We start from the raw sequence: 13,451 nt of genomic DNA on the forward strand, positions 1-13,451 counted from the left end.
GTCTGTATTACTCCAGGCAGAAGTTGAGGAATCGTCCGGCTATTCATTTCCTTCACTGCTGAGTTTCAGTTTGCTTGATCCCTTGCGCCGGCCAAATGAGCCGCTACCTCAGATAGTGAACACGAGTAGATAGATCTGTGGTTGCTCTAGTTGTATGAGCTGATCAGGACCATCGGATCAATTCCTTCCTTTCTCATTATTGCATTGATTTAGTTAACCCTTTGTAGCCTGTGGGACCTGTCAGTTCCCACCCAATCCTCAGTACGGCATGCAGGGAACTTCCTAACAAGATAGTCAGTATGTTTCACTGGACTCTTTTTAAGACCTGTTTGGGAAATGTTAACCTTCCGGGTGCCCTTTTGCTGTTGGGCCGTGCATGTGGCCGTCCTGACACTCCCTGCACAGCACAGGATTTCTGGTCCTTGCAGCAGATTATCTATAAAGTGCCAGAATTTCTGTGTCACTTTGTGTTACCAGAAGTTTGTTTGTTTTTCTATGCACTGACCGGTTTTAAACCCCCCCAAAAAAATTAATAAATGTTGATTTGTAATGCATTCATGGTTAAAGGGTTAATCTTTTGTGTCTTAAAATAACATATCTTAACTCAGGGGTGCACAAACTTTCTGTGCTGCGCCCCCCCTGGGTCGTGCTCCCCTTACCTTTAATGCGGCGTGAAATGATGCTGCGGGGTCATGTGACGTGATGTGACGCTGCCTTGCCATGGCGACGGGCATCATATGATGTCACGTCACATGACCCCACAACGTCATTTGACGCCCGTCCCCATGGAGACGCATGGACCGAAGCCTGGTAAGTGAGTTTACAGAGGCAGACGCAAGGCCTCTGTAACCGCTGCGCCCCCCAGCCTTAACCTATTCACATCTGTACAGGCCTGCAACACATTGTGCAGCACTGAAGGGGTAAAATTATCAAACGGCATAACAATGCTAGAAAAGTTGTTGCTCGTATTGTAACGCCAATATATATTAATGAGTGGGACTGCGGCTGTACTCCTCCAGCTGTCATTGCTGCAGAATGAACACTTTGGTGGAGACTTTGTTTGTCCAGGGAGAAGGAGAGAGAAAGGAGACAGATCTTAGTTCAGCGTTTAGTGATAAATGAGGAGAAAGCATCCCATTCATCTCCTGCTGGGAGCGTGGACATAAACACTAAAGCAGTTTTGCGGAAGACGTGTCAGCAAATGTGATCGCTTTGTAACCTGTCAGTGAGGATAGAGAGCCCGGCCTTTTAGTGTCACAGGGGAATGTGTGTGTCTCAAGTGGCAGCTCTCATCCATCCATTCACCCCTGGGTATTGTTTCTCGGGTCCGGCAGATAGGGGGAATAAGCAGGTTTTATATAATTCCCATCAACACAAGAAGTGAAAAATAATCAAACTGCAAAAATGTGCAGGAAACCAAAAACATTTATACAGATTTTCTTACGAAGTGTCTGCAGGTTTTATTAAGTAAGATTTTCTCCGTTCACAACAGAATAAGTACAGTATAGAAACCTGCAGTACTTCAATACATGTCATTGCTGGATACATGCACTCGTTTTATTACTCGGCGTGGCTTATTTCTGTCACTACTATTGTTTTTCACTAGTATCGTATAGTTCACTATTTTTTTCTCCTGTGAAAAAATGTGTGAGGGGGGCGGAGGAAACAGCCATATGAGAAAAAGTGACATTTTAGTGAAAAGCGGGAAACCCCCTTTTATGTGTTAAATAAAGCACTTTCTACCAGCATTTAAGAAGTTAAGATACATGGGGTTCTTCACAGGGTTACTTTGTAGGAACATCCATTCTTGTTCGTAGGCATTAAGCAGCGATAACCACTAATGCTGTAAACCACTATCATACTGCCGACACTAATAATGAACTTGTCACGTGTCAGAATCCATCCATTTATGTGAAACATCACCGATCGGCTACAGAAGACTCAATGCGGAAAACAAGTCACCCCTAAATATTGAACCCATTAAAAGGCAGCAGTGATCTCTGACATTAAACTTAAATGTCCACATTACAACTGTGCACATGCTCCTTGTCCCCTGCCTCCTCTCCCTGATTGTTGTTCTTGCTTTAAACGACATTAATATTCTATGATAGGACCCAAAACGATCAGTTGTCTCTTAAGTACTTGTTAGTGTTTTCCTGCTCTAAGGCCAGCGGTTATCATGCATCTAAACCTATTGATTTACTTGGGATTGGGTTTTTTATTTAAAGGGGGATTTGGGATTGTGTCTGTGTAGTGATGAGTTTGCTGAAAATTAGAGCATAATGAGTGTGTGATATGATCCAAGGGATCCAAAGTACCCCAATATATCCATCAACAAGCATAATTTATGCTATATACTATAATGTTTGGATAGAGATGACTGAATTACCTTGTCCACGTCACCATGACAGAGGAATATTATGCATTTCCATTGTAAATACTTCATTTGATTGTGTATATTATAGAATTTGGATGTAATAAAATGTTATTTTTTGGTTTTACTATATTTACTGGTCCATTTTAGCATTTATGATTGCCAATCAGATAATATCTGAAGGGCTATTACAGTCCTGAAATATCACTACATTAGGTATTAAGTGCAATAATTGGGGTACTTTGGATCTTTTGAATCATATCTGTATAATTTGTTGCTACGCATGATTCCTTACAGGTGTAAAGTCACCAACCATTGCTGCATAAAAAGGTCAACTAACATTTTAGCTGCGATTGTAAAGAGCAACAGGAGAGCTTCACCAATGTGTTACCATCGTTTTGATCTGAAAAGTTGATCTTTCAAGGATTTAATCTCTGATACTAACCTACTTTTTTCTCTCTGTTTCTTCTAGGGTCATCCAAAACCGGGTTTTAGTTGTGATCCTGGGAATTATTATTCTCTTCACCATTGTCCTGGCAATTTATTTTTCGTTTCGGGGACACTGATCCTGTGCGCTCTTCCCTGCAAAAAAAGACAAGAAAGCGTTGTGTGTGTGTGCGCTGCGTAATTAAGACAGAGTGTTCACATGAATCATCCTCCTGCTGCCTGCGAACCTCATCTCCACTCCGCTCCAGGAGGATGCTCAGGGTCTCTGTGCTTTTTTACAAAATTAGAGTTTTGTCTTTTGGTGTTTTAGGAACCCTACTAGTTGTGTTTACCTTATTCCATGCATCTCCTACCTCTGGTTGTTTTCATATCTCAACTAGGGTATACAATAATAATTAGGAAGGTAAAATGTCAGTCCCTTTAAAGTAGCAGTCCATCTTGTTTCCCCTTCCCTGAAAACACACAACACTTTACAGCAGAAGGATGAGCTATATCTGTATGCACTTCCTGCTCACCAAAGCTGCTTCTTCCAAAACAACTGCCAGGATTCACCAAGCTTTAATAAGTGGTATTGACTTGAAATAGCTGGTTGAGCTCCGATCACCCTTTTAAAACTTTGTAAATCCCCCCAGTATAGTTGAAAATAGCCCAAACACAAAGGGCAGGGAAGGCCAACCCCAGTCTTCAAGGGCCACAAACAGGTCTGGTTTTAAGGATATCCATGCTTCAGCACAGGTGGCTCAGTCAACAACTGATTTTGTTTTCTGCCTGCATGTCTTCAAAGCTACAGCAATAACTACTTGTAGCTCTGTCTCATAGTGATGGTACCTCTGTTGCTCCTGGATGGGGGAGAAGGCATTACTGGCAAGCAAAATACAATCAGCAGCGGCGAGTCTGGACTAAGGTACAATAAATAGTGCTTTTGGTCGAAGCAGCAGATTTGGATGCGTGGAAGTGTGCAGTTGTATTCAGTATTGCGCAGCTCATTTTGAGGTAGGGGATCTCAAACATGGACCACTGCACCAAGCCCATTAACATTAGGAGGATTACAATAACAGAACCCCCTGGTTTGCAAATATGGGAATATAATGAGATGTCAAATGAAGTATGGAGGGGGGAGTATCCCTATGACTCTATCCAACTCTACATTTTCTTCAAAAAGAATTTCCATGCCCATTTTATCCTGATATGTTGGTAGTATCCTAAATACTGTTGTAGATATTTTGCAGGTTGTGATGACCTTTATTGGAGCAGAACAGAAACTATTGCACACTGACATAAGGTGTATAGAACTTGGTGTATTCATTTTGATTTAAAAAAAGAAATAAACATTTTACGGAAAGACGTAACACCAATGTTGGAGTCCCAAGCCAAGCAGTGACGGGGCATAGCAGGGTCAGACTCAAACTATGGCTTTGACCAAAATGCTAAATTGTGCTTTATCATATTTAATGCAAAGTGGTTCATTTCTACCAAGGATAGTATTTTCTATCCAGATGTTATTGTTAATCATTCCTATTGGCAACTGATTTACATGTAACTATAATAAAGAGGAACATTGATACTGTATCTTTTACTGGACCAATATATGAGTTCTTCATATTTATTCTTCTATATGAATATTTGAGACCCCAGTTCTTCCTCAGATCTGATCAATTGTCTTTTAAATGTGCAATATCACTTAGCTGACCAAAGAACAACCTTTTGTTAACAGTTCAACAAAGTAATTGTCTTCCTTAAACACATTTAATCATGCTAAAAGCGGAGATTCTGCTTATTTTATTTGTTTGAAAATTAATCACAAATTGCATTTCTTAATCTTAAGGGATTCTGAATGGGGAAGCGTTTGTCAGTCGTGTTTTCTTCACCCCTTTTCCCACCCTGTTCTTATCAGAGAACCAATAAAGATGAGGAATAGGACAGAGGGAAGTTCTGTCTGTGCAAACTCTTGAAACACAAAGAGCAACCAGAAAAAAATTAAACCCCTCCAAAATCTCAGCTCACCATGTTTACAAACTACCCTTCAAATTATTTAAAGATACTTATCAGTGTCAGATTTTGGAAGCAAAAAAAAAGGTATTAGTTACCCAGATATACAGTACCACATAACCATGTTTCTGTCTTTATTACACTTTGCTCCTAGGAGGAGTTGTCCGTTTAATTTTCATGTCTAGCAGAGTTGATGAAAAACATTGATGTTGGTCCAATAAAAGGTATTACAGCCTATAAAATATCTGCAATTATACAGGACGAATCTAGCTAACAGAACAAAGTCCCAGGCAGACACATGTATCATGATACGAGTATGGCTCGGCCTACCAAACACAGAGAGCCGTCACCAGTTATTTTTCAGAGAGCAATCAAGAGTGACCTTGACACACAATATAAGATCTGACGGGAAGTTTCTCTGAAACATTATAATGATCATTTCAGTCTGAATGACCTGTCTCATGCAATGTTAAATTCAAAGAAAGAATGCTCCATGTTTTCTACTTTCATATGCTAAATAGTTACTCTACCTGCAATGTATTGGATTAGGTTTAGCGCCTTATTCTATACTCACCGAAGTGGCCAATTGGGAAATTTTCGGTTGAAATTCCCTATTGAAGTCAACAAGGAACTTCGCCCAAAAACTGATCGAGCACTTCGGGGGGGTATAGAAAAAGGCCTCTTAATCTATATAAAAAGCAGACTCGCACTCATTGAAATGTAAACACCTGAGAGGGTAGGAAGTGAATGTAGTAATGTCTTACTGGGTTTATGTATTATTAATACTAGTAAATGTAGCATCAGAGTTTTACATTGATGTTTACTTCACTGCTGGGGTTAACGTTTTCTCTTATTGTATCAGAACATGGAAAAAACTCCACTTCCTCAGTGATACGTAATAATTTTAAATGTCCTAATGTTGTCGCTTTGTAACTTCCATAACCCTATCACACTGACAGAGCAAATTGTAGCAAGTCCCTCTAGCAAATTAGGGGTTAAATACCTTTCCAATTGTGCTTGCTCATTAGGGGACTTTAACCAACACTCACATTATTTGTCCTGTCATGTAACCAATGGTATCGCCCAATCATGTGTACTTAATTTTACATGTTACTATTTCCCCTGACTGCATGTTAACCCAATGTTTGGGATCATCCGTTAATATTCAATTTTCAATGTTGCTGTATTGTGCAGAAGTGGAGTTTTCTTTTAAAGGTAATAATGTATAAATGTGTATTGCAATAAAAAGTATAATATTATAAACATAAATAATGTAACTAGATAATTTATGTCTTTTGAACCTACGGGTCCCAGCACATTGAACCCTGTTTTCTCTTTTCAACCCCTCCACCCCCCTTTCCATGCTCTAAGATGCAACCAAAGAAGGGCAACTGTTTCACGGAAACATCTATTGGACGATACTGAATAACCCCCCTGAGGTTAAGTACAGGGTTCTATGTGCTGACCACTGTATTTCTAAATGAGAAGTGCTTCACCTATTAACTTGTGCAAAAAAAAAAAAAGCCTTATTAGCTTCCAACTTAAGACATATGGTCCGACATGTAAAAGGCCAAAGAAGTCCAAGAGGGTTTATGATTAAACTGCTTTAGTGCCGATCGGGGCACTGTCTCACAGAAATGCCTATTGAAGTCAATGGATTTATGTGCCATAGTGCCCTAATCACAAGTTTAATGAATAACCCTCCGAGACAGAAACGGGGAAATGAATGAAGTAAAAATAGAGACAAGTTCAGTAGAAAGAATAGACGGCAAAAAGAACCTCCGCTCACAGGCGTGAGGACATGGACCTCTACTCAATCCATGAGGGCTTCCCAAGGGAGATCAACGTTGACCAGCATTAGGACGCCCGGTTTGCAAAATATTGAAGATGGGCCGTAAAGTGGCTGGTATAAACATTTTCCATTTTTGTTATTTGATTTTCCCTTGAGCTACAATACATTTATATGATCAATGACCTCTTCCTGTGCAATAAGAAGGTATTTCCCTTATGGGGTCCCTGGAAAAGCAAAAGGGCTCACTTTGAATTACCCATAGCGTTTCCTTGAAGTTCATAACATAAAAGGTAGCTGCCATTCAACAAAATGCCCTTAATCATACAACAGCACATTTTAGGATTTGGGCTGGAAATACTCAGTGTTGCAGTTGTGTTCCTCAAGCAGATCAAATTCTCTAACACCATCGCTAATCTGCAATCAAAAGGCAACTAATTGCCCGCCCTCAATTCTTAAAGAGTTTTTAAATGGTGGATTGATTTGAGGGAAAGTATGAGCACAAAGCGACGAGTCTGACGTCCGTTCTCATCTCTGGGACGGAAATCCATTTACTATTCTGTTTAAGGCACGTCAGATTGTCTTATTCTGGAACCAGCGTGGTGGGGGGGCTTCCTTTGCCGTTGCTTCAGAGCACGGCATCAAAGGCGTAAATTAATGGTGAACAAAATAGTGCAGCTCTGAATATCCCATGCGGGGCCAACTCATTGAGGGTTATCATTAAGTAAAGAAATAAAGCGAGAGAAAGGGGGGGGGGGTACCCTACTAGCCACAGGAGAAAGGGATGGATGTCCCTCATCAGATAACGACCTCCATGATTGGGTAATTTCATCATTACCAAACCGCACCAGGAAATTGTATGCCGGGTTTCTAAAAAAAATAAAAAAATAAATGGGGAAAGCAACGTTACTGTGTGTCTGTCTATATCTTTATTTATTTTTTTATTTTGCACTTATTTTCTTTAAACCTGTCAGATCATTTCAGTATTTCCAATCCGAGGAAAACAGCCTGCCTGCTGCTGTATTTGAAGTTGTAATGGTGTCAAGAAGTCAGGACTGACTGACAGGCATCCGTCCCAGAGGGGCTCATTAAATCATAAAAACTTGACAAGGAAATAATTGAGCATCACTGGCAACTTGGCGCCTGTTTAGACGTTTTTATTTTCTTTCATTATTAGTCCCCACCATTATGTTCATTAACAAATTGCATTAAACAACTGTTAAGGGCTAATGATTTGTTTATCGCTATTTTTCTCTCTCTCTCTCTTACTATTATTTAAACATTAGCTGCGTGATGTGGTACCTCAGCAGCCGGCTGAATATTTTTTCCACTCGGAGCTGTGAGTAGTGTTGGAATATGAAATAGATTATTCATTACCCTACTCTTTGCCACTGATTTGGTTTCATGTAGTGTCTTCCGCAGAGAAAGATGAAAACTTGTCAAAAAATAGGTTATATCTTATTCTAAGGGGCAACAATAGCGGGAGGTACAGAGACACTTTAATATTTAATTAAGGTTCATGTTAACCCCTTTAAATGACTTTAGCTGTAAGTTACATCCAAGAGCTGCCAAGGAAAATAATTGGACTTAATTTTAAGGGGAAAAAAAAGAAATACATACATTTTACCCTTTCTTTGCTGTAAGGAAAACCCATCAGTTCTTAGAAGCTGCATTTCATGCCGAGGGATTGAAAAAGAAAATCCTACCCATAAGTACAATTGTATAATGATCCTGGGTACACTAGTGGGTAACACTCTCAACAGAAAGTCAAACTGAAATCCTAACCAAACTTACAGGCCCCTGGTTGTTCATACAAGCTGATATTATACCATTATTGTCCCACTCCTCTTGCACCTGGTTTTGATTTTTACCTAGAAAGATGCACTGAGAAAACATCTTGTATTAAGCATCTCAATTATAACCTGCTAAAGATCACACAAAATGCTTAGTAGCCCTGGCGGGAATTAAACCCAGAATCTTGTCCAATCGTGCGCCCAAATGGCATTACCAACACCCTACCACTATGCTACACCACAGTTTGTAGTAAGCTTGCGGATTCGCTCTGGTTTCTGTGCTCTACGAAGAAAAGGTTGGCATGTGGAGTCATTGCGTTTTATATATTCAGGGGGGTGGCTGAACAGGAATAACTGCTTCTACGCTGAGCCGCTGATGGGGGGGAGAAAGAGGTGTGGGTGCAAGGGGAAGGATGAGAGAGAGGGGAGAGATGGGCGTGTGAGAGAGCTTGTTTTTGCTTTTGAACAAATCACTTCAGTTGAGGCCCCCACCAATCGGTGGCTTTCAACACAGATCCTGTCCATGTCACAGAAGGTGATGCTGGGTTTACAGACCACATTATTTACACCAATACACCATATCGGTGCACTAATCTCCCTGAAGTTGTGAAGATTGCAGCCTTACTGAATTGTCTGCCTCCTCTATTCTTCATACTAGCACTAGAAGCCGGGTGACCAACATACTGTGCCGCCCATAATCTCTACTTACTATAGAATGATGCACTGTACCAGTTTTTTCATTGCATAGGATTGCTGTGTCTAGTCTACAGTCATCTGTATTTTTTTTTTGCCTGTATTTACTCCCGCAGTGTATGCTGCACAACGGTTACATGCATCTACTACTCTTTTAGTAGGGTAGTTTTTCGTCACTCTTCATGAGTATTGTACATTCAAGCCTCACAATGCGACTTCTTTTTTTCTGAAACAATGCTTCAATTTTATTTATTTCTTCCAAATAAAACCTGTGTGTATAATTTTAATAATTCAAGTGCTTCTTAGCAGGATCCATTGTAAATTGCCTAGTAACTGCCTCAATTATGCTTTCAAAATGTTGAAAAGGGCTTATTAGTACATATTTATGTAGCCATGTGTACATATCTCCTTCGTACTGGCAGTAATCCTGGTAAGCATGCAGGGTTGCCAGTAACAATCATGGAGGTTTGCCCTCACACCCTGGTGAAGTGTCATATGTAGTAAGGGAAGTGACAACATGCTCTGAGTCCACTATTAGTGATACAGAGGTGGGTCTGTTTCTGAGCCTATATAAGACACGGCACTGCCTAAAGTTAGTGTGTTCAGAGTGTTAACCCAGCAGTCTGCAGCAGTTCAAGGCTGTCAGAATTAAGTGCAAGCTGACTATACACTGTGTCCAGGGACCTGGCACAGATGGTGAGCTCCCTTAGGGGAGGGGTGGACCAGCTCTATTAAGAGAGGAGGGACCTTCGAAAGGGGGGTGAGCGGCTGAGCACGACCACGATGAGGGGCAGTCTGCCTAACAAGATGACAATAAAGATGTCCTGGTTCAGAAGAGCCCCTCTGTGTGAGAGTGAAGTTATTCCACAGAAGGAGGCACCAAGATGGAGGTCCCATCAGATACTTCCCCTGCAGCCGCAGAGATCCTGATGGGGTGGAGGCGCTGTAACCAAATGTGAGTAGGACTCAGAGCACACTACCTCAGACGCCTGTCATGGTGATAGTTCCTCATACCAACCCAGTGGGAAAATCAGGAGTCCTGTTGCCAGCTGGTGCACCACACTTCACCCAGACATGTAATTGGGGGGGATTTTCCTACATAGGGGTCAGGATCAGAAGGGCCCAAGGGAAACACTGTTACATTTAAAATTGCTAGTTGCTCACAAACAATTTGGCATCTCCCCCCCCCCAAATAACCACAAAATAAATTGGCAGATAAATCTATAGATTTTGACTTAAAAGAAGTAACAAAAAGGATCGGTTCAGTGATATCTCTCAAAGTTTGTTTTTTGGTTAGGATTAGGGTTTGCTTTTAATCATATTTTTTTTATTCTAATTGATTTTATTATAGGAGAGTACCATAAAAATATTACAATGCACAACCCCCAAAAACATGCACACTGTATACCAAAGACAGAAAGTAATAACGATAAAATAGCATAATAAGACTAAGTAATATGTAGTTGCAGATTATAAAATGTCAAAATTAGCTAAATTACATAGTTATTATTCACAGGTCTCTATTGTTGATCCTCACCTAAACTTCCAGACCAGGAAAATACTCCCCACAATCGAGTACAAATATGTTTGAATAAAACCCTGATCATTCTACTTAGGCCAGGTGCCCAGTGGTACACAAGGCACAGCCCTCTATTGGGCAGGCCCCAGTCGGCGTGTGTGCGTGCTCCCAGAAACCGTGATGCGCAACTGCCTTGGCCAAAAGACAAGATTTTCGCATTTTGGCGCAGCAGCCACCAGTTCAGCCAATGAGGGCGAACCAGCCGCGTGACACGGCCGCGCCCCTGCCATGCCCCCCACCCGTTAGATCTCCTGCTCTTCAATTGGAAGACCACAGATCGCTGCTGAAAAGGGTGCATGCGCCACCACGCGCTCCGGCGCACATGCAGCCGTGACCACTGGTGCCATAGCCTTACTTGGCAACTTATATGACCTGCAGGGTGACACTCGCCAATGTTGTAAAGGGACTATTCAGTATGGTGATAAGCCGATAACACACAGATAATAGTGTACTACATTCAAATAAATGGAAGGTACTGCACTCTTAATTATACATGAATGACTTCTCATCTTATTGAATAAGGGTGTTCAACCCAGAGAAACACTGGATGAATATAGAAACAAGTTCCTCTTTGTTCCTCATGATTCGTTAGAAAAAGGAATATTTTCGCTCGGCTGTTGTAAAGATCTCTTCCTGTAACCCCATACCTGGATATTCTGGTTCTCCGGTGATCCATCTCTCTTGGTCACGTAATCCCACAGCTATTAACACATCACAAAACCAAACACCCGTGAATCTGGTATTTCCTATTTTAATCTCAATTTTGTGTAGCTGGGGTTTGAGGCCTCTTGATGCCACATGAATGTTAAGTATTTTCTGCTGAGCTTCATGCTCACAATACAAATAATGCTTTACTCTTTTGCAGAGATACAGGTATACACAGCGCTGTGTAGGAGAACATGTTAGGGAGGGGGGAGCTAGACAACAGTAATGGAAAGGCTAGGGAAATATTTGGTAATAGTTGGCAAGAAGGATGTTCAAATATGACAAGCAGGTTTGACCCAGATTTTCTAAAGGGTTCCAAGCCTTAGCACACCTTTGAAATGAATGTGAGTTAAGACATGCTAACGCTTAAATCTAGTAAATGTGGGCCTTTGTGTTTTATATTGTAAAGGACTGGTACACTAGCAGTACTATAATATAATCATTTATTAACATAATAAATACTATGCTCCTGCAGAAACGGCATCACGGAAGGCAGAATATTCAGTGCCACAAAGTTCTGTTGAGTCCAATAAACTGAAGGATAACATATTGTTAATACGAGTTCGAGAAAAGTATAATCACTTAGCCATATAACACACACTTTACCATTGTAACTATTATTTCATAATTTAAGATGTGTTTTTCAAACATGGGCATGAAAGCCGTGGGCAGCACATAAACAAAAGTCCCAGAATGCATAATACAGACTGCTTGTGTTAGAGGCTCAGTCCCAAAAGTAAGAAGACTGCTGCAGTGATCAGAACTGCGTAGTAAAGCATAATGGCATACATAGGAAAAAACTCTGCTCTCTAAAAAATACCTTTACACTAATATTTTTCCAGAATCGAAAACGTCATATTTCACAATGATCTATACAGTATGTGACCTGAATGTAAATGAGAATAAAATGCCATTTTAGAAGAAGCGTGTTGGAAGGGCGCAGTCATACAAACAGCGAGAACAAACGGGAGTTCTTCCGGGAGGACCTTCTTGAGGGTTATTACAGAAGATTATAGAGCAGTGACAAATGCATGGGGACTGTGCAGAAGATTACAGAGCAGTGACACTGCATGCATGGGGACTGTGCAGAAGATTACAGAGCAGTGACACTGCATGCATGGGGACTGTTCAGAAGATTACAGAGCAGTGACACTGCATGCATTGGGACTGGCAGAAGATTACAGTGCAGTGACACTGTGTGCATGGGGACTGCAGAAGATTACAGTGCAGTGTCACTGCGTGCATGGGGACTGCAGAAGATTACAGTGCAGTGACAAATGCATGGGGACTGTGCAGAAGATTACAGTGCAGTGACACATGCATGGGGACTGTGCAGAAGATTACAGTGCAGTGACACTGCGTGCATGGGGACTGTGCAGAAGATTACAGTGCACTGATACTGCATGCATGGGGACTGCAGAAAATTACTGTGCAGTGACACTGCGTGCATGGGTTTTGTGCAGATACGAGTTTCACTGGGAAACCTTAGACCTGGAATAGTATACACACATGTTGGGAAGGTCTTGAGACTCAAATAAGTGAGGTTTCAAGCTTCTTAGTGTAACATGATATGTTCCATAGTACCTGTCATTCCCCACATAGTGTATCTGTTATGTAAGCCCTGTTAAGTTCCAGGCAGTAACCGGTTAATCTATGGGCCAGTGACCCCCCCTTCTGCTTCCCTTGAAAGTGAAGGAAGGTAGGTGTTGACTCATGGCCTGTGTACAGCCCTTTGGAGGTGGGTATAGTCCATGAGCCCGCCCCTTCCAGAGTTTTCTAGGGGAGTAGCTAAAAGTTAGAAAGTCTTTTCCTCTGCTCCTTAAGGAGTGAGGAAGGAGCTGTCAGTCTTCCCCATTGCGGGGAAATCATGCTCACACTAGGCTGGCTGGCCCATGATACTGGACGAGCACCATCCAGAGTTCCTGGAACTGTGGACAGTATGCTATGCTGTAAGAAGGAGCTGCTGCAGGATAAATAATAAAACTGTATGTTCACCATACCTCTGCCTGGGTGTCAGTTCCTGGGCAGGAGGGGTAATGAATGCAGTGGTGGGAGCTGATATCCTACATCCTAGGATCCCAT

The 13,451-nt window shown here is 41.4% G+C and overlaps 1 protein-coding gene across 5 annotated transcripts in view; it reads left to right on the forward strand.

The window, feature by feature from the left end:
- Positions 1-4,402, forward strand: part of VTI1A (vesicle transport through interaction with t-SNAREs 1A) — a 318,878-nt gene extending 314,476 nt beyond the window's left edge. For all 5 annotated transcript variants that reach the window (XM_075611886.1, XM_075611883.1, XM_075611888.1 and 2 more), the window contains one exon: positions 2,847-4,402. Coding sequence is in view for 3 of the 5 variants with exons in the window: in XM_075611883.1 (XP_075467998.1) it covers positions 2,847-2,940 (94 nt within the window). In the remaining 2 variants the exon portion in view is untranslated. The remainder of the gene's footprint in view (positions 1-2,846) is intronic.
- Positions 4,403-13,451: the final 9,049 nt, after the last annotated feature.

This window comes from Ascaphus truei, chromosome 8, assembly GCF_040206685.1.
Source record: "Ascaphus truei isolate aAscTru1 chromosome 8, aAscTru1.hap1, whole genome shotgun sequence".
Taxonomy (NCBI): Eukaryota; Metazoa; Chordata; class Amphibia; order Anura; family Ascaphidae; genus Ascaphus; species Ascaphus truei.